The 22163-nt window shown below is 36.1% G+C and overlaps 1 protein-coding gene across 1 annotated transcript in view; it reads right to left on the bottom strand.

The window, feature by feature from the left end:
- Nucleotides 1-22163, bottom strand: part of LOC120532800 (serine/threonine-protein phosphatase 2B catalytic subunit alpha isoform-like) — a 396980-nt gene that overhangs the window by 81039 nt on the left and 293778 nt on the right. The window contains 2 exon segments of the mRNA XM_039759182.1: nt 13812-13957; nt 17523-17634. Of these exon segments, the coding sequence (XP_039615116.1) occupies nt 13812-13957; nt 17523-17634 (258 nt within the window).

Raw genomic sequence — 22163 nt, 5'->3', positions numbered from 1 at the left:
GTGCAAATTCATGCTGTGTGATTTCTGTTAGCAGCAACCAAGGTCTAAGTTCATTCTCTGCTTCATAGCATCAGGCTTATAATGGCGTGGGGCCCTGACAAAGAGGGAAAAACATTTTGGGGTCTGTGACTTAAGAAGGTATTTGTGAAACCATGTACTGGTATGCAAACTATTATTCCTCATTTAAATTTTCCAGACAGAATGACAAACACTAAGAAAATTGACAAATGATTATACTTTACAATTACTTAGTTTTTCATTAGAAGCAAAAAAATAAAAAATAAAAAAAAATGGTGACATGACACCTTCATCTTGTAATGCATGTGATGCCTGTTATGTAATTTTTATAATCCAGTAAAAAGAATGCTCAGACTGTATTTTTCTCTAGTGTTGTGTTTGAGAGGCGAATGTGAGGGGTATAAGGCCATGGCATTTAATTTTTTTTAACTAAAGTATTTTTTTTCTCAAAATATATTTTTACTCTACAGGGCATGACTTTATTTTCAGAATGTAAAATCCAGGCAGGTTACAATTTGCTTACTTCACGGTACAGGTTGGCACCATGCTCCTACTTTTGTGTGAAAGCCTCTTGAACCCGACACCATTGATAACACAACTGGATGAGCATGGCAGATGAGGACAAAACACACATAAAATGGTGTAAAGGTGCTCAGTGCTTTTATTAAAAATAATTTAACAAAACAAGGTTTCCAAAATGTGCAGTGCTCCTTCTTCAGTAAATAAATAACCCATAAAAGCAAACTGAAGGTTAAAATTCAATGTATAGAAAATCCATTAAAAACAAGGTTTAAACATAGGCAGTAAACTGTGTTTTTGTCTAATGAGCCTTGGAACACCTTTAAAAATCTGACTTCTCTTCAGCTTGCCCTCTCTGGACCTTGCAGCTTGAGGAGAAGTTCCCTAGCAGGCTCAGACAACCTTTTTCTCCTGGCCTGTGTCCCCGCTGCCAATCCTACGGTGTCAGTGGGGAGCGACCGAGCCCTGCTCTGTGCCCACCACTGCCTTTCCAGGCTCCACCTGGCAAAAGTGTGTTTTATCCTATAGCCGCCACCAACCAAGTGGTTCCTCCAGGCGAATGCAAACTGCTAAGCATATTGATCTTTCCTGCTACTTGGATGTTCAACAGGAGTGACTCCTAAGCCCTATCCTGAGCACTCGCCACACGCTCTTTCCTCCTATTACACCTGCTCACTCTTGCCTGGTCCACCTCTGTGCTCTTTTCATTTTTTTTCCTCCCTATTCTGGCACTCCCCTTTTATATACTGGGGAGCGGTTGCAAGTGAGATTGCCTGATTACTGCTCTGGACTGACATTGAGACAATCAGGCCACCTGCACATTCCAGCTAGGCAACGCAGCGATATTTTCATAACAAAAACGAGAACTAGAACTAAAAATATTGTTTTTCGTTTTACAAAAATGAGAACTGAAAATAAGGCAAACCGGGAAACTAAAACTAAAATCAAATAAAAATTAGTGATATGTGAATGAACTAAAACGAGAATGAAAATTGAGTAAAAATGAAAAAAACAGCAATAGCATTTCCGTTCAATCTGGTTCAGTCATGCAGAGGGGTTGTTGGAGGTCACCCTGAGTGTTCAGTTACGTTGCTCTGTTCACTATGCGGTGTTCTTGTAACTTGTACTTACTAGAGTCACGTGGAGTAACATCCCTAAAGGACTGTTTGTTGAGCATATTTGGCTCATCGGGTTGAAGCAGTACGCACTTGTGGTTGACGATGGTGAGTTTTGCACAGATGTTTGTGGGTAGAAAGTGAGAAAGTTACGTGTGGAAATACTTTAATTACAGTGCAGATGATAATAAAAGCAAATGTAGCATGCGAGAAGAAGAAAAGAGCCTCGGAGTTTCAGTGCAGGTCCGGCTGGATCAGTATTTAGTGGAAGTCCAGCATTTTTCTGGCACCATGACTGCACTTTATACAGGGACATGCGGCGAGGAGAGGTGCTGATCGGACATAAAACTACAGTGAAAAGGCACAAGGTGAAGCAGACAGTACCGTGCCGCACTGAAGGAGGCAGATGTCAGCCCAACGGGTGCTTGTTACTGCTGTTCTTCTATGCAGATGCGTGAGTAAGTTAGTGATATCAGAAAGTCAAGTGCACTGCAGTGGTCCATTTATTTTTATTTTTTGTTTTGACTGACTGCCAAAATGGAAGATTAAGATTTTTAACACTAAAGGAAAATAAGGAGGTGTTTTACAAGAAAGTGCCAGAGATTTTCATGGAGAAGGATAGGCGCATGGACTTCATTTACAAATAAAGGTAAGACCATAAACGGTTTTCAATTTTATAAAAAATGGGATTAGACTAAAAAAAAAAAAAATCCAATATTTAAAAGCTAAATTTTGACCTTAAATAAAATATTCTTTTGTTTTTCTTGTTATCCTTTTGTTGAACAGTCTGTATTAAAATGGGTTAAAGCATCACAATTAAAAGCTTTTAAAAACAACTAAATATTTCAATTAAGGTCAAAATTGAAATCAGTTTATTTGTACACCACTCTGTACGCTCATTTGTATCGAATGAGTATGAATTGTGGAATTGCAACGCCAACTTAAGAACACGTATGGAAGGTGCAGAACAAATGCGCTCTCTCTGCTCTCTCTCACCGCTATAAATTTACGTTCTTTATTAGCCAAATATGTGCCTTACCTATGTGTGTATAAAGAATGCTGATGAGATATGAAACATACCCAGTAGTCAATGTGCATGCTGCCAACTGAATAGTGAATAAGATATGGGTTCATATAAATGTAAATCTCACTCTGAAGAAGTCAGTGCCTCACCAGCCATGAAACTCGCCACAAGTCACTGCTTCAGTACTGGCAGCAGAAATCATCAACATACAGTCTTGCTGGTGCCCCTTATTGTGCTGATGACCCTTGTCTGTGCACCTGCATTACACGTGCTTGTCAAGCGAATATTTTTACCGTGTGGCTATCTGTGCAATGGACATCGTTGCAACATGAACAAATCTCCCGAAATGCATGCTTGTTTAAAGTTTAACAGCAACATGCTTGCACAGACTGGCTTCTTGGGTTGAAACATTTGATCTTGCTGACTATACTCATTAGGCCACTTAATCTGTTTGATCATTGATAGTCAAGCTGTGTTTAGCGACATTATGAACTGTGAGTGTAATTTGTTGACTGAAACATAATTTGCATTGAAATACATGTAGGCCAGCATCTGTGGTCTTGCAACATAAAAAAAAAACTAAAATTGTACTAATATTATGTAAAAAAGGCCAGAACTAAATAAAATAAAAAGTTAAATTTTAAATAGAATAAAAATAAAAATTGTCGACTCCACTGAAAACTAGAACAAAATAAAATTAAATTTGATAAAATAAAATAAAAACTAAAACTACAATTAATATTAGAACTGAAATGCCTTGCACCAACCTGGAGAGGAGATATCCTCACAGCAGATCACTCACACCTGCTCTACTCCCCAGCGCGAGTGTATTCATTATTTACTTATTAAAACGGCTAGTTTTTCTGAGCTGTGGACCTGCTATACCATAGTATTCATTTATTTATTGGTGTGAAATATACAACATATTCCTAGCTGATTTTTCCTCAACCACAGAAACCAATGGCTCAACAGTAGTCTTAAACTGACACACCATGAATTGTTTACTGTCCTTAACTATGCAGTGGTTATGGACTAAAAACCTATTAAGTGCCTCACATTTGTTACTCCATAAACAGGCTATTACAACGTCAGGGAAACTTTTACCTTCCGTGTTGATCATTTTTACTTTGTTATCTGTGTTTTGGCAATGGCTATCACCTAGCCTTGCTTACTGCTACAGAGAAATTATGTGTCATATAAGGGAAAATGGTAGGGGGGGCTTGATTGCAAGGTACAGCATGTGACACTTTCTAATGATTAAATATATGCAGGACAAAATATGACTTTCTGTGGAAACAAAGTAAACAGATAAAAAGCATAACAAATATTTAGATTATTTAAAAGTATGAATGGTAGTAACAAAAGACTGGATAACTTTAGTGATTCATTAAAAATCATTAGTTAGAAGGTCAAGTATTTGTACCACAAAATGGAGGGAAAAAAAAGTTTTACCAGTCAGAAAAATTATAACCTTCATACACGAGAGTAATTTAATTTTTAAAATAGGTTGCAAAAAAGATAGGTTGCACAACTATTTTACTCCAATTACTGTAATAAAGCCAGAGGTGCAGGAATACTGATTAATAAAGCAACACATATCTTGCCTCAGTAGTAATCACAACCAGAATATTGGTATATTTTTGTTAGGGTAACATTCAAAGCAAATCAGACAAATTCTGGATAACATTTATGCATCTAGGATGATAAGGAGTTAACAGCTAGTGTTCCTTTTTTAATCCCCAGTATGTGCAATCACAAACTTACATTGGTTTAAGATTCCAATTGTTTATTAAACCCCTTCCTTCCTTAGATCGCTTATCTTCAGCCTCAACCACATTACAGTATCTAAAACTTTTTCAACAATTAAAATTTCTTAAAGAATTATAACCGCTTTGGGCAATAATGACTTCTCCATTCACATTCAAGACAATATTCTATTTTCCTTATTAGCGCATCATGGTTATTCACGAATCATCTAGCCCTTTGTTAATATTTTATATTCCACAATCACTTCTTGCAGTAATATACATAAGGAAAATGGCTGCAGCACTACCTCACACATCAGCAATGCAATCTGAATTAAGAAACGGGGTATGCAAAATGTTTTAGGATTATAAGACACGTTAACAACTGGAAATAAGTGAATATGGCAAGCAGGTATTATAAACAAGCTGGATAAATCTCTAATACGCTTTAAAAAAAATCATAGATTTTGTTCAGTCTCTACAAAATGGAGAGGACGGAGGCTTAGACAATTATGCAGCAACACTAAAATTCGGCATTAACAGTTCAGTCCATGCATAAGGCATTCTGTATTTAGCATGCAAATCTGACCTGTTGCATATAGTGGCAAATGAAAGCTATTTCTGCCAAAAACAAGTATTCAAAGCCTGTAAAGCCAAATTAAACCAATTAGTGGCTTGAAGGGGAAGTTTGCTTTCCTGAAAATGCTCAGTCAGAGGCCAGACTTAAATCGTTTGGAAAATACAGCATGTCAGCACTCCCAAGCATGACTATACATAGGAGATCCCCTTGCAATTTGATTAAATTTGAACACTTAACTAAAGAAAAGCGACATAAAAAAAGTCTGATCTTGCTAGATACCAGTCCAAGAAGACACAGTTAAATGAAAGCAAAAGTAACACCTGCAAAGTATAAGTTGAAAGTATGAATATTTAATCGATAACATTGACAGATTTTATTTTTTAATTCTTTGTTATTTTTTCTAACAATGATTTATTTATAAATATTTCTAGTTACAAAATCTTAGACATCTGAGGAAAGCCCTGATATCCCCATCCATGCTCATATATGCATTTATAGGTATATGAGAGAGAGAGAGAGAGAGAGAGAGAGAGAGAGAGAGAGAGAGAGAGAGAGAGAGAGTGGTGAAAGAAGCACAGAATACTACTGCCACACAGCTAATATGTGTTTAGGACATATATAACACAGTTGACTGAGAAAGACAAATTGCATTAATAACAAGTGATAAGTGAATCCTGTGGAGTTTGCTTCAACACGAGTTTGATGATGTAATGGAAATGCTGGGGAACCTCACCGAACTCTGCATGAACTAGTCTCTTTTATGTGTCCATGAAGGCTGGGAAAACGTTTGTCAGCTATTCTGGACAGATTATTCTGGCCAATAATATTATCTGAGCTATAAGGTAACAATGCTAAGCACAGCATCTCTATGCCTCCACCAATAAAAGATGCTGACGAAACAAAATTCACAAACAAAATGTAACAAACAGCCACAAACTAGAAATAAGTAAATATACAAACCCTCCTTTCAAGTTTATTAACCTCAGCTCTCTTTTCTTTGTTCTGTGCAGGCTCCTTTCTAACTCTCCTATGTAAGGCATGACAAGCCTCTACTGAGGCACAACTGAAGCACCCAACTGATCCACCTACCCCCAATACGTGTATGTGACACGATCGGCCAAGTACCCCAATTAGCTATGGGGTACAACTGCACCCGATTTGAGCCCCACATGCAGTCATTTATTTAAAACTCACCCGACACACCATGGACCACCTATGACAAGGACCATTAGCACTCACACCAGCAGATTCTAGAACAGGTTTTATCCATAAGTCAAAAGAAAGAATTTAATTGTACAATGAGGTGGGTGTGGCAACAAGCTGTATCAGCACATGCTGCCAACCTCTTTCTCTCTGTGTAAACATGAAAACAAACCCGAACTTGTGCTTGAAAAATGACTGAATTGTTCCACTTGAATTCAGACTTTACAAAAACATATTCTGGGGTTTTTAGGGTGAAAATACTTTTGACTTACTTTCTTGTGTCATTATAGTTTGTTGAGTATTTTGGTCTTAGCTTATCTTAATATATTGACAATTGGACCACTTACAGTATTACCAGGACACTTATAGGTCTATGCAAATATTACAAATAATGAATTCTATCAAAATTAATTAATTACTTTATTTTCACCAGCAAAATGACTAAATGTCTACATTTGAATGGGAGTCCAGGTTGAAAAGAACGTGTCACATATATAACATTTTTCTTTGGGCTGTCCACATTTGGTAGTTGGTGACTGTTTGCAGTCAGTGGGCAGCAGAATGTGCATATAATGTTGTGACAAGTCAGACACCTTGTGATGAAGAAATGCCTTTGGGTCAGCTATCCATATCAGTAGCAATGCCTACAGGTTCCACATCATTAAATTGATTGTTACTATTCTGATTGCTGTGATTAGCAAAATATTCATCTTACAACAAATCTAGTTATTTCAAAACATCAGTAGCTGTATACCTTTTTTTACAACACAACTACAGATTGTCTATTTAAAGCACTATTTTTTGCAAGCTGTTGCTACCCAAAAATGCTATCCACTAGAGAGCAGCAGGGTAGTAGGTAACTGTGATGGGGCAGCAAATCTCGCCACACATCTATAGCAGCTGCAAACTGAGATTTGAGTTCTCTTTCATGTTGCCTCTTGATAGGCTTAATGACATACAACTTAAGTTGTACCTCGAGTTCTAACAGCTAAAGGAATAGTCCACCCAAAATTATATTTTATTTATTTTTACTTATCCTATGTAGTGTGGCAACTACTAATGTTTTTAAACTAATTTTTTCATGAAGAATGGAGAGAAATTGATAGAATGGGCATTTAAGTACAACCAACACTTGACTACAGTAAACAATATAAAACTGTCTATGAAAAAATCTCAAATTGCTCAAGTCACATACTCGTCCAGTCATATATGCACCATGTCCCCCCCAAAAAAATTGTTAAATAAATTACTTACAGAAAATGATCTTGTAAACACAAGTAGAATGCACTCAGATGCAACAAGCATTTCAATTTAGGACCCCCACATCATCAAATGGTCAGGAGTTCAACCTAGTAACAAGTTATTTTTGGCTAATATTGTGCTTCACACGATAACAAAAGCATGAACTGGGAGACATGTAAAACTGAAGATTAAAAGTAAAAAGAATCAAGTGAAAACGTCAGGAAAAGAGTATGCTTCACACTTGTGTATATTTGAGATGCTTGAATAAGCAGAAGATCAATTCACTGGTGCAGTTTCACAGACCGTCACCAAATAATCCTAAGGTACTATAGTTGTTGTGTACAACTACAAATATATTTAATAATGGGAGGCAGGTATAAAATTCAATTGCTTGTTTCTTTTTAAATTCATTCCAGTTTCATTCACAAGAATGTTTTCCAGAGGTGATTTATTTAACAGTATTTTAGTAAAAATAGATGTATTTGGGACATTGTTAGCATACAACTGATAAGTTGTAATGCAATTTGAGTAACGTGAGAACTTTTCATTGATTTATTGATATATTACGCTGTTGCTGTTTGTAGTAATCCAGCACTGGTCACCATAGACCTCTATTATATCAAAAATGCTATCCTAATTCTGAAAGAAAAAACATGAGATAAAAACCAACACTGAAAACTACACGGGACAAACAACACAAAAAAAAATATATATAATTTTCAGTGGAGTATTCCTTAAAGTTCTGTTAGATATAATTAAACTATATGATAAAACTACTGCTATTCCACAATTGTTTTCTTATTTTCTTATAGGCAATATGACCTGTTGCAAATAACAACATTACTCAAATAAATGTAAATCATTCAAGAAATTATTCACCTTCTGTTTGCTCTGCTGTTAAAAATAATGTTTAACAAATTCTTGTTTCAGGCATCTGACCAAGATTTACTATTATTTTACAAAACAGAAATTTTCTGAATCCTTTCATACAAAATATATTTTAAACAAATATCTGCATATTAGATTAGATTAATTTAGATAACCTTTATTAATCCCAAGGGGGAAAATTAGATGCACCCAGGAGCTGAAACATGAAAAACAAGGATACAGACTCGAAGGTTAAATAATACAATCAATCAATCAATCAATAATGAATATTGTGCAGAAATTGCAAAATGAACTTAAATTATTTACTGTAGTAAAGTTAAATATATGTATTTTTGAATACATGTATTGAAAGGACATCTGCATTCAGCATTCAAACATACTAATAAACACAATTTTTCATCTAACATGTTGGCTGAAGCTGCTTTGCTTTGCAAGAATACAACTCTGATTTCAGCCTATGAATAATTCTTACTCCTGTAGAAATGTTTAATGTTAGTCTTAATGGAAGTACACAGTGCTTCAGTTTAAAGTACTTTATTTTACAACACTGTGAAATTCTCAAAAGGGTTAAGTTTTTGATTTTGTTCTGTTTTTTCACTTAGAAATAAAAGAATATATGATGAAAGATGCGGACCATAGCAGAACTGGTTTGAGTTCATATGTATCAAAGGTAATGCTTAAGGTGCTTGAAAGAAGACAAGTTATTTCATCATAAAATAAAATTACTTTCCAGGAGAAGTTGTGGCCCAGAGGAAACAACTTCTGTAATAGCAACTGTGTGGGAAAGACATATCAAATTTAATGAGCTGTTCATATGCTTTGTTAATGCTGAAAACACCTTTTGCAGAATAATGTGGAAGAAGCTAACAAATAATATATAAAATAGGAGTGAAATAGGGACTAAGAAAGATCTCTAATAAGTATAGATGCAAAAGTGGGAGAAATCAGACACAAGGTGAAACAATTATGCTTGCTTTACCTTTATTGTCCCTACTTCAGGACAACAATAAAAATGATTGCAAAATATTAAAGAAGAACTGAAAGTAGGAGGTAATCTATATGACAACGATTAATCTCAGTTGGATAACGCCTGCAAAGCCACTCAGACTCAAATGGAAAATGGTATGAAGAAGACAATGACTATTAACTTTCCAGAGAAGGTATCAAAATGGCAATGAATTAAAGAAAACAGTAAAACAGTTAATTAGAGATGCAAAGAGATTTATATATCAGTGCCAAAAATGTATTCAGTTTTCTCCCACAGTCCAAAGACATGCAGGTTAGGTGCACTGACAATTCTAAATTGTCCCTAGTGTGTGCTTGGTGTGTGTGTGTGTGTGTGTGTGTGCGCGCGCGCCCTGCCCGGGGTTTGTTTCCTGCCTTGTGCCCTGTATTGGCTGGGATTGGCTCCAGCAGACCCCCGTGACCTTGTAGTTAGGATATAGCGGGTTGGATAATGGATGGATGGAAAAATGCATTCAAAAAGAGAAGACACTTTTGAATGCACTATAATACAATTAATTTATAATTGGGAGCATACTATTATATGATAGGAAAGCATGGATATTAAATATAAGTTCAGGCAAATGGCATCTGATATACGTACATGATAGAATATGAAAGGACTCAAGTAAGAAGACCAAAGATGATTAGGATTTCTGCAGCATTTTAGAAAGACTGCATTCAGAGAATTGTATGTAGTTTTAGATAACCAAATAAAAAAAGACACAGTAGCAGTAGAAATTCTGCAGAGTGCAGCAACATCTCCAAAATGTTTAGCATTGGACAGAACAAGAAACAATTAAGTTCTTCAAAAATGATCCTGAATTCTTCAATAGAAATTTTACTGAAGATGAAAACCAGGAAGCACTTTGCTAAACAAATGGTCATGGGAATCTAGAACAAACGACTCATAATGGATTTTAATTAGCTTCTTTACTTACAGAATTCTCTAGAAGCTATTTATTTACTTACAGAATTCACTAGAAGCTATTTATATGTATTTATGTTTAAGGGCCTTGACATTTTTCAAAATGGGACAAACAAAACAGAATGGAAACCTAAATAGTCTTTGGTCATATCATCTTTCTGCCTTTGAAGCATCATTATACTGCATGGTTTCATTCTATACTAAATTTAAAATTCCTTTGTACAATGACCTGCACACAGAATGAAAGTGATGACAAAGAAAAATTTGAAGGCCACTGTGTTTTCTGAATCTCCCCATCTTTGCCAATACACATTACTTCTAAGAAATGACATTTTTGTCCATTGCATAATCTCAGAAAAATGTTATTCTAATAGCAGCAACTAAAAGTAAAACAGTTTACTCAGCAAATCAAATATTTCATTTCTTTAATGTATTTCTTTTTGGTGCTCTACTGTGAGAATTAAAAACAACAATGTCTGGCATCATTTCAACCACAGACAGACTTGGAATTCGTTTAATTTTCTAAATGCATCTTTCCTTCCCACTTGTGCTCTCCATGGCTGAAAGAGCAAGGTTCAATATCTTTAATGAAGAAGGAAAACTGTAGATCATTGTATACTAAATATCTAACTATTTTTTATCTTGTATTCATCTCCTTTTATATAAATGAATAAATTCATAAATATACAATCATATATCCATTTTCAGAACTCACTTTTGTGGTAAAACGATCTCACAGCTCACTTTGTCATAATTAAGCACTCGACAGGAATTAACCAGAGAAGAGATTCCTGTCTATTACTGGGCTCAAACACATGCTCCAAGACAGTTACAGAATAATGGTTCAATGTAGGCTACAGCAGAGCAGGAGTATCCAGTGAAGATCCTTATAGTCATAAGAAAAACATGCAAACTCCACACAAACATTAAAGCGGTGACCATGGTTGGAATCAAACCCAGAAACTTTGAGGTCTGAAGAGGCAATGCTAATCACTACACTTTACTGATTACTTTTCTGATTATGACAATCATATATCATGTTATTTGACACACTCACATACAGTACATGCACACCTGCCCTTTTCAGTGAAAATTATAAACAGAACCAGGTATCACTTCTACTCATGGAATTTTGAAACTATTTCTAGCACTCTAATGATTAATCATTCTCACTCTGCAGTTAAAATATGCGGTGACTTCAACAATGTGACTTTGCAAAGAATGATGACAAACTTCCACAAATTTGTGTCATTTACCTCTTGAGGAAAAAACTAGCTGGTCCTTCTCTATTCAAATGTTAAATATGCCATGAAGTGGTGACTAACGTGATGCCCGTTTTTACTTGTTCAGTCTGTTACTAAGGCTGCAGAGAGTGTCATGCTGTGGATAACATCTGGCATCGTTCTAGTTTCAAAAAAGGAGGACGACTCTTCACCTAATGACTACAGATACATGGAACTTACATCCGACAACATGAAGACCTTTGAGAGACTAGACTTCATGATTCTTCTTGTGGAAGACCACCTGGACCCATTGCAATTTGCTTATCAGACAAAGACTACAGTGAGAGATCCAGTTATCTAAATATTATTCCTACCTGAATAAAGCTGGCAGCATTGTTAGGATTATATATTTTTTTATTTCCCTAGTGACATTAATACCATCCAGCCATGCCTGTTATAGGGTAGGTTCAGGGATATGCAGTTGGGTGAGCATTTCAATGGACTATATCTCTGGCACCCTGTAGTTTGTGTGGCTCAAGTACTGTGTCTTGGATATAGATGTAAGCAATCCTAGAGTACCACAAGGAGCTGTTCTGTTTTCTTTTCCTTTCACTCTCTACACCTGGAATATAACACCAGTTAATTTAACTTGTAGAAATTCTCTGATGATTTTGCACTTATGGAGTGACTGATGGAGGATGGTGACAAAAAGTATAGGAATTGGGCGGAGAACCCAATTTGTTTATTGATGTGGAAAGAATTGTATGGAACTTTAAATTAGCAACACAAAGCAACTGGTTATTGACTTTCACAGCACCAACCTTTATGTCCAGTCTCCATTCAAGGACAGGATATACAGGTGGTGCACTACTACTCTTCTTTGAGAGTCCAAGTCAATGGTAGGCTGGACTGGTCTTGTAACTATATAAGAAAGGGCAGAGTAGACTCTACTTTCTTAGGAGACTGCACTCTTTTTATTATGTGTAGTGGCATCCTTTACCTACAATATTCTAGATCTCTGATGTTAAGTGCAATTTTCTTCGCTGTGGGCTAATAACAGCACTTCAGGAGAGGAGGCACACTGAATCATTAGTCTGAAAAAGAATTAAAACAAAACTGAGGGCTATTATGAGCAATGTTGTATATCCTCTCTCTGACAAACTAACATTGGGTACTTTTAGCCAACAAATTATTCAACACAAGTGTGTCAAGAAATTCTACTGCTTCTTTTTAATGTTAATTGCAATATCTATCTCTCTACCTATCTACCCGTAACTGCTCTTTGCATCTTTACCCAAGTGAGAAGTTTTCTTTCTTTTTGGTCTTTCTGGTTTGTATTTGAGTTGAGGTCTGTTGTTAGTCATACTATTTATTAATCTATTTATTAGGGTTCTGAAAAAAGCCAAATTTCCCCTAGGGACAAACAAAGTTTGGTTGGTTGATTGGTCAGTAGGTCCATTTGTCTGTCCATCCATCTATCCATAGTCTAAAACAGTAAATCAAAAGGACTGATTATTCTTATTTTAACAATTGTGACTGAGCCATAGTTACTCTCCATTTGGAATCAAAATGCATCTCGGGGGAAAAAAATGCATCTTTTCTTTTTGATACAATTTCATTTTTTACCTCACAGTTTAGTGTTTTCTATAATTGGTGGAATCCTTTTAGATATACACTTATTGAAATTTTTTAGTAATATATATCAACATAATCTGCAAAATATAACATTACAAAATCCATCTATCAGTAGCCTTTGCCATTAAAGGGAGGAAATGAGACAGAGCCTATCCTGGAGCATCAGCCACAGTGATAGTAACACTGAGCAAGAAACAAGTTAAGATGAAGTATAATTTTCAGTATGAAAGAAAAATAAATAAGACATGTTCAATTAGTCTTTCCTTTCATAATCTTGCTCATTCAGATTACTTAGTAAAGTATCTGTTGTTTTTTATTTTTTCCAAAAAGAAAAAGCTGAAACAGTTGAGTAGTATGCAGGAAGGTCTGGGAGGAAGTGAAAAACAAATTCCTTTATTTACATTAAAATATCAGAAGTAGTTGTTTGCTCTGCTTTACACATGATTTACTATAGCTAGTTTAGTAAAACAAACTAAAAAACCAACATCAAGCAATCATTAACATTTTACTTCCATAAAGAACTATTGTATAGACCTCTAGTAAAATAAAACAATAGGTCTATATCGTATAGCACTTCACATCATCCTTTATAATCCATTGTAAAATCAAAATCTGAAACAGTAAAAATTTCCAAAGTACTTTTGTTTTCAAATTAAAGTCTGTGATGAATATTAAAAAGGCTTATTTACCTTCCTGATGTCATCTAGAGTGTTAATTTCAGGAGACAGGCCTCCATGAACACATAAAAACTGCTGATTCATCAGAGCAGCCAGGGGAAGGCAGTCGAAGGCATCCATGCATGAGTCATACACTCTCTCGGAATACTTAATTTTACCTGTAAACAAATGGCAAATAAATTTCAATAAAACAGCCAAAAATGTCATTAATATCAGAAGGGCACAAAGATAATATTAAATTGGCTCCGAAAGTCATATATATATATATATATATATATATATATATATATATATATATATATATATATATATATATATATATAGTGCATCCGGAAAGTATTCACAGCGCATCACTTTTTCCACATTTTGTTATGTTACAGCCTTATTCCAAAATGGATTAAATTCATTTTTTCCTCAGAATTCTACACACAACACCCCATAATGACAACATGAAAAAGTTTACTTGAGGTTTTTGCAAATTTATTAAAAATAAAAAAACTGAGAAATCACCTGTACATAAGTATTCACAGCCTTTGCTCAATACTTTGTTGATGCACCTTTGGCAGCAATTACAGCCTCAAGTCTTTTTGAATATGATGCCACAAGCTTGGCACACCTATCCTTGGCCAGTTTCGCCCATTTCTCTTTGCAGCACCTCTCAAGCTCCATCAGGTTGGATGGGAAGCGTCGGTGCGCAGCCATTTTAAGATCTCTCCAGAGATGTTCAATTGGATTCAAGTCTGGGGTCTGGCTGGGCCACTCAAGGACATTCACAGAGTTGTCCTGAAGCCACTCCTTTGATATATTGGCTGTGCGCTTAGGGTCGTTGTCCTGCTGAAAGATGAACCATCGCCCCAGTCTGAGGTCAAGAGCGCTCTGGAGCAGGTTTTCATCCAGGATGTCTCTGTACATTGCTGCAGTCATCTTTTCCCTTTATCCTGACTAGTCTCCCAGTTCTTGCAGCTGAAAAGCATCCCCACAGCATGATGCTGCCACCACCATGCTTCACTGTAGGGATGGTATTGGCCTGGTGATGAGCGGTGCCTGGTTTCCTCTAAATGTGACGCCTGGCATTCACACCAAAGAGTTCAATCTTTGTCTCATCAGACCAGAGAATTTTGTTTCTCATGGTCTGAGAGTCCTCCAGGTGCCTTTTGGCAAACTCCAGGCGGGCTGCCATGTGCCTTTTAATAAGAAGTGGCTTCCGTCTGGCCACTCTACCATACAGGCCTGATTGGTGGATTGCTGCAGAGATGGTTGTCCTTCTGGAAGGTTCTCCTCTCTCCACAGAGGACCTCTGGAGCAATGACAGAGTGACCATCTGGTTCTTGGTCACCTCCCTGACTAAGGCCCTTCTCCCCCGATCACTCAGTTTAGATGGCCGGCCAGCTCTAGGAAAAGTCCTGGTGGTTTCGAACTTCTTCCACTTACGGATGATGGAGGCCACTGTGCTCATTGGAACCTTCAAAGCAGCAGAAATTGTTCTGTAACCTTCCCCAGATTTGTGCCTCGAGACAATCCTGTCTTGGAGGTCTATAGACAATTCCTTTGACTTCATGCTTGGTTTGTGCTCTGACATGAACTGTCAAGTGTGGGACCTTATATAGACAGGTGTGTGCCTCTTCAAATCGTGTCCAATCAACTGAATTTACCACAGGTGGACTCCAATTAAGCTGCAGAAACATCTCAAGGATGATCAGGGGAAACAGGATGTACCTGAGTTCAATTTTGAGCTTCATGGCAAAGGCTGTGAATACTTATGTACATATGTTTCTTTTTTTATTTTTAATAAATTTGCAAAAATCTCAAGTAAACTCTTTTCACGTTGTCATTATGGGGTGTTGTGTGTAGAATTCTGAGGAAAAAAATGAATTTAATCCATTTTGGAATAAGGCTGTAACATAACAAAATGTGGAAAAAGTGATGCACTGTGAATACTTTCCGGATGCACTGTATTACTAGGAGAAATTTAAAACATTGATTGTGACAAATGATCAGGCAACATGTTTGACGATGTTTACTTTTTATTTAACACTTCAATTAATAAGTAGGAACCAACCCTGAGAAACAACTTCTCCTTCATAGGACATAATCATGTACAAATTCACATTCACTAATCCTGAACTATTTTAAGGTGGCAGATCAAACTAATATGCATATCTTTGGAATGTGGGAGAAAATACTGAAAAATCCCATGTAAACAAGAGAAAACATGCAAGCTTCCCTTATGGTAGAGAATTGGCCATGATTTATACCCACCTCTCTTCATCCAGTTAAAAACTAATTTATCTGTTCATAATAAATATCTATAGATTATGAAGTAACCAAAAATTTAACTTACTGCCTCTTGTAAACTCATCTGATACAATACATGGCCATTCCCAAAAATACCTTTGTAAAATTAATATTTTAAAGTTAAAATAACATGCAATTTTTCGATGTAATATGTTGCATTTTTGTGTATTCTGTATATTAATATTATAAATAAAGTAGTCATACATATAGCTAATCAAATATTCCATATTCCCAATGTAGTCATTCTCTCGACCCTGACCTGGATTAAGTGGATTTGAGAACATTACCTAATATAATTTATGTTTTTTCCAAGTCTGAGGCTTGTCAAGATATTATGTCACAAAACAAATTATTTCTATCTATAAGTAATTCACTTTTTCTGATTAATTTTTTTTATCTGATTTCATAAATAGTAAGAGAATAACAGATCAAAAAGAAAAACATTTTCATATATGAATTAAGCAATTCACTATTTTATTTCTGACTGGGATTTTCTTTTTACACCACTATGACTTCAGTATGACACTTGTCTGGGGTGCTCTGTGTAGAAATGTTGTTTGTTCTCCATGTATTTATGTGGGGGTTTGCTCCAAAGTAGAGTACAGCTGTCAGGTTTATTAGCAACTGTAAACTTAAGTCCTCTCTCCTGGCCACAGAAATATCCTGCCTTACACAACGCTAAAATGGCTCAATGCATGAGTGTGTGAGCATGTCCGTGTGTATAATAATGTGACCTGTGATAGATTCAATCCTGGATCATGCACATTTCTACTGAGAAAGGTTCCAGCTGCATGTGAACCTGCAAACACTTAGATAGAAAATCTTTTAACACTTTACAGAAATGTCTGTAAAGCATTTAATGTTATTTTGTTTATTAAGAAGTATGTATCACAACATTAGTTAGATTTCTTTTTTTTTTTGAAAATTGATAAATGTCTCTTAAAATGTACTGAAAGGGTGATAAATGATTTGGTTCTAACCATTAATAACTGTTCATGTATCATACAATTGATTTTCACCAGGTCAGATCAACAAATCAAAAGGTCCCATGTTGCAAGCTATTGGAGAACAGATTTTAAATGAACTTTTGGACATAAAGGTGAAAAGGTCACATAATGATCTGCAATTTCCTGAGGCACAGCTCTATAAATTAAAAGAACATCAGAAGGAGAACAGAGGCGATTTCACAAAGCCTCCATCTGCCTTACTATAAAAAAAAATAAAAAATGACAAGCTTGTTGCACTCACTTTTATAACATGCATCCAGCACTGGGTTATTTGTAATGTAAAGCTTATCACACAGTTTAAAATACACATGAAAGAATCAGTGGTTTTAATGTAGCAAAAATCAGATAAATATACATTTCTTCATGCTTCAGATCATGTTTTTAATGCAAGAGAAACAGAAACTTGTGGTTTTATACTTACATTCTTGTTTAAATGTGAAATACTCTGTTAAATGTCTACATTCATGGTTTCCACGGAGCAAAAACAACGTTTTAGGATAAAGGATTTTCAAGGCCCACAAGTACAGCACACACTGAAATATAATAATAAAAAATGACAAAATTAACAGTGCATGTAAAAGGTCAAAGTTTACATTTAGAACAATATTATTAAAAAGACTGCTTTACAAAAAAAAAATACCGTGAAATAAATTTAAATGACTGTTGATAAGAGGGTTAGTGTCCCTTTTAAAGCTAACTATAGTATATACACAAAATATGAAATATTCTAGCATTAAATCCAAATAAACCAAGGAAACGTTACTTCTCCATGGATCCTTCATACTGGTTTTGAATCCTACATCCAGCTTTTGTCCTTGTGGAGTATGCATGCTATCCACATGTCTGTTTGATTTTTCCCAGAGAGATACTGTTAAGATTAAGTGATGATTCCAAAGTAGCCCCTCTGTGAGTAGGTCCTGCGTTGGTCTGGCACCCTGTCCAGGGCTATTTCCTACCTTATGTCCCTTGCAAAAGGCATAGGCTTTCTATGCAACCCTGAATTGCATGAAGTGGGTTAAAGGACCTTGTGTTTAGTATTAATATTATGCTTCAATTTTTTTACTTACCATTCTAGCAACCAATTAGTTCAGTTGATGTTGCAGATAAGATGAAACCTAATTAAAAATTACTGAGTTTTGTCTAAATTAACAGGAAAATGGAGTACCCAATGGTTATTCATGACAATCTTGTGAAACAGAGTTTCTGCAATGGTACAGCCACAGATGAAAGGCTGATAAAATTGAACTATTTGTTTGCCATTATTTAGCTATTCTGAATCCCTAGAAAGCCAGTTTGTACTACATTGGCTATCCATAAAGTTGATCCCTTTAAATACATCCCCAGGAGAATATCAAGGGAGTTTTAATTATATGAGGAATAACTATCAGACAAATGTGAAAAGCACAAAAATACATCATAACATTGAATAATAAAAAAAAGGTGACCTGTATGTGTACCAGGAAATTTTACATGTCTGTATTATTATCTACTGATATTCAAAACAACGGTTGATTCCATTTTTTTTTATTTATCAAGCTGACTTAAAATGCAATTATAATTGCATTTTAATGAAGAAGAAACTTTTAGAGAATTTAACCAATGAAAATCCAGCCGTATATAGAGACCAGTAATCCTTAACTCCAATGTGTGGTGTATTCCTTTCAGCAGAAGATTCACACAGACTTTTTTTCACCTAAGATCTGGATTCCTTTCTTCATGTTTTACATTTATTTGTTTATCTAGGGGATTTGAGTTATATTTTGTTAAAATTCAAATAATTATTTTTTATAAACAAATGTCATTTTATTTCCAGGTTATATCTATAACAGAAAAAATATTAGTTGCAGAGTTCCAAGAAAGAACTGATTTAAAAAAATGGTTTAATTTTACTATTAGGAGTTTTTCTTCTTTTTTGAGTCAGTGGGCATTTGTATTTAACCACTTCTCCTTTCCAGTTAAGGCCTATAGCTTACGTCTGTTTTATTAAATTCTCCATATCTATACACAGGGCGGCACGGTGGCGCAGTGGATAGCGCTGCTGCTCGCAGTTAGGAGACCTGCGTGGAGTTTGCATGTTGTCCCCGTGTCTGCGTGGGTTTACTCCGGGCGCTCCGGTTTCCTCCCACAATCCAAAGTCATGCAGGTTAGGTGGACTGGCGATTCCAAATTGGCCCTACCTAGTGTGTGCTTGGTGTGTGGGTGTGTCTGTGGGTGTCCTGCGGTGGGTTGGCACCCTGCCCGGGATTGGTTCCTGCCTTGTGCCCTGTGTTGGCTGGGATTGCCTCCAGCAGATCCCTGTGTTCAGATTCAGCGGGTTGGAAGATGGATTGATATTTATACACAACAAAGCCGTTGTTACTACTTTGCAGTCGCTTTTAAACCATGTACATTTTCCAATTTAGTACATGCCATTTCTTTGCATTATTTTATTGGTACTTCAAATATCAGATCAATGTGAAGGTAGTCTTTCAACATTTTGTACAGGAGTGTCCGTATTTTCTAAGCAAATGGCCTGTGTGCAAACAGCCCCTCTGCTCACACCCCCTCCGTCAGGAGCAGAGAATGTCAGAGAGAGAGACAGAGAAAAGCAAACAATCAAAAATCAATGCGGGCTGTTAGAGCTTTAAAGTGTGCAAAGCACCACGCGGGTAGCATATTGTATATCATTGAGAAGTTTTATTTAATACGTAATACATGCTCTGATTGGGTAGTTTCTCAGCCATCTGCCAATAGCGTCCCTTGTATGAAATCAACTGGGCAAACAAACTGAGGAAGCATGTACCATAAATTAAAAGACCCATTGTCTGCAGAAATCCGCAAACCACAAAAAAATCTGTGATATATATTTAGATATGCTTACATTTAAAATCCGCGATGGAATGAAGCCGCGAAAGTCGAAGTATACAGTATATACAGTGATCCCTCGCTATACTGCGCTTAGACTTTTACTATTACTAGGAATTGCTTGGGATCATTTTCCCTCATTACTTGGGATAATTTTCCCTCATTACTTTTCAATATAACTGCAAGTATCCTATTACACTGCAAAAGTTCTGCAATCAATGTTAATTTAAATCACCAGACTAACTATGTCCAGTTTGATGAACGGCTAATAAACTGAACCAAATGTTGAACGGCAAAATAAAATCTGAATTTTAATCTCAATACATTGATAAAACAAAGGGCTGATGAACAATCAGTATTTCAATATTTTAAAGAAGTTCTTATTTCTTAGTATAATAAATAACACTGTGATAGAAAATTACTCACAACAGAAGAGCTAGATATTGAATTATTATTAAATTATAGTAGATTAACTAGGTTTAAGGATGTATGCAACAAATGTTTGTAAATTATGTATATGACATAACTATCAAGCTATGGTGTCATAGTAATTTTATTAATTATAATGAGACACAACCTATTTATCTACTAGAGGGCCAAGTAGAGGTTTTTCTTTCAATCTGTTTACCCTTCTTTCAGAATATCTTAATATTGGGAAGGGTGGGAGTTGAGCGTAATTAAAAGACATTGAAGAAAGAACCACCATATTAGTGTTACAATTTCCTCCAAGAAGTGGGACAATGTCTTGCCTAGGTTTTAATGGGTTATTAAGGATTAACAGGTATACTTACAATGGTGTGAAAAACTATTTGCCCCCTTCCTGATTTCTTATTCTTCTGCATGTTTGTCACACAAAATGTTTCTGATCATCAAACACATTTAACCATTAGTCAAATATAACACAAGTAAACACAAAATGCAGTTTTTAAATGATGGTTTTTATTATTTAGGGAGAAAAAATCCAAACCTACATGGCCCTGTGTGAAAAAGTAATTGCCCCTGAACCTAATAACTGGTTGGGCCACCCTTAGCAGCAATAACTGCAATCAAGCGTTTGCGATAACTTGCAATGAGTCTTTTATAGCGCTCTGGAGGAATTTTGGCCCACTCATCTTTGCAGAATTGTTGTAATTCAGCTTTATTTGAGGGTTTTCTAGCATGAACCGCCTTTTTAAGGTCATGCCATAGCATCTCAATTGGATTCAGGCCAGGACTTTGACTAGGCCACTCCAAAGTCTTCATTTTGTTTTTCTTCAGCCATTCAGAGGTGGATTTGCTGGTGTGTTTTGGGTCATTGTCCTGTTGCAGCACCCAAGATCGCTTCAGCTTGAGTTGACGAACAGATGGCCGGACATTCTCCTTCAGGATTTTTTGGTAGACAGTAGAATTCATGGTTCCATCTATCACAGCAAGCCTTCCAGGTTCTGAAGCAGCAAAACAACCCCAGACCATCACACTACCACCACCATATTTTACTGTTGGTATGATGTTCTTTTTCTGAAATGCTGTGTTCCTTTTACACCAGATGTAATGGGACATTTGCCTTCCAAAACGTTCAGCTATTGTCTCATCAGTCCACAAGGTATTTTCCCAAAAGTCTTGGCAATCATTGAAATGTTTCTTAGCAAAATCGAGACGAGCCCTAATGTTCTTTTTGCTTAACAGTGGTTTGCGTCTTGGAAATCTGCCATGCAGGCCGTTTGCCCAGTCTCTTTCTTATGGTGGAGTCGTGAACACTGACCTTAATTGAGGCAAGTGAGGCCTGCAGTTCTTTACACGTTGTCCTGGGGTCTTTTGTGACCTCTCAGATGAGTCGTCTCTGCATTCTTGGGGTAATTTTGGTTGGCCGGCCACTCCTGAGAAGGTTTACCACTGTTCCATATTTTTGCCATTTGTGGATAATAGCTCTCATTGTGGTTGAGTCCCAAAGCTTTAGAAATGGCTTTATAACCTTTACCAGACTAATAGATCTCAATTACTTCTGTTCTCATTTGTTCCTGAATTTCTTTGGATCTTGGCATAATGTCTAGCTTTTGAGGTGCTTTTGGTCTACCTCTCTGTGTCAGGCAGGTCCTGTTTAAGTGATTTCTTGATTGAAGCAGGTGTGGCAGTGGAAATTGAACTCAGGTGTGATACACCACAGTTAGGTTATTTTTTAACATATGGGCAATTACTTTTTCACACAGGGCCATGTAGGTTTGGATTTTTTTTCTCCCTA

This window comes from Polypterus senegalus, chromosome 7, assembly GCF_016835505.1.
Source record: "Polypterus senegalus isolate Bchr_013 chromosome 7, ASM1683550v1, whole genome shotgun sequence".
NCBI lineage: Eukaryota > Metazoa > Chordata > Cladistia > Polypteriformes > Polypteridae > Polypterus > Polypterus senegalus.
The sequence above is the reverse complement of the archived record's forward strand: the minus strand, read 5'-3'. Positions and strand labels throughout refer to the sequence as shown.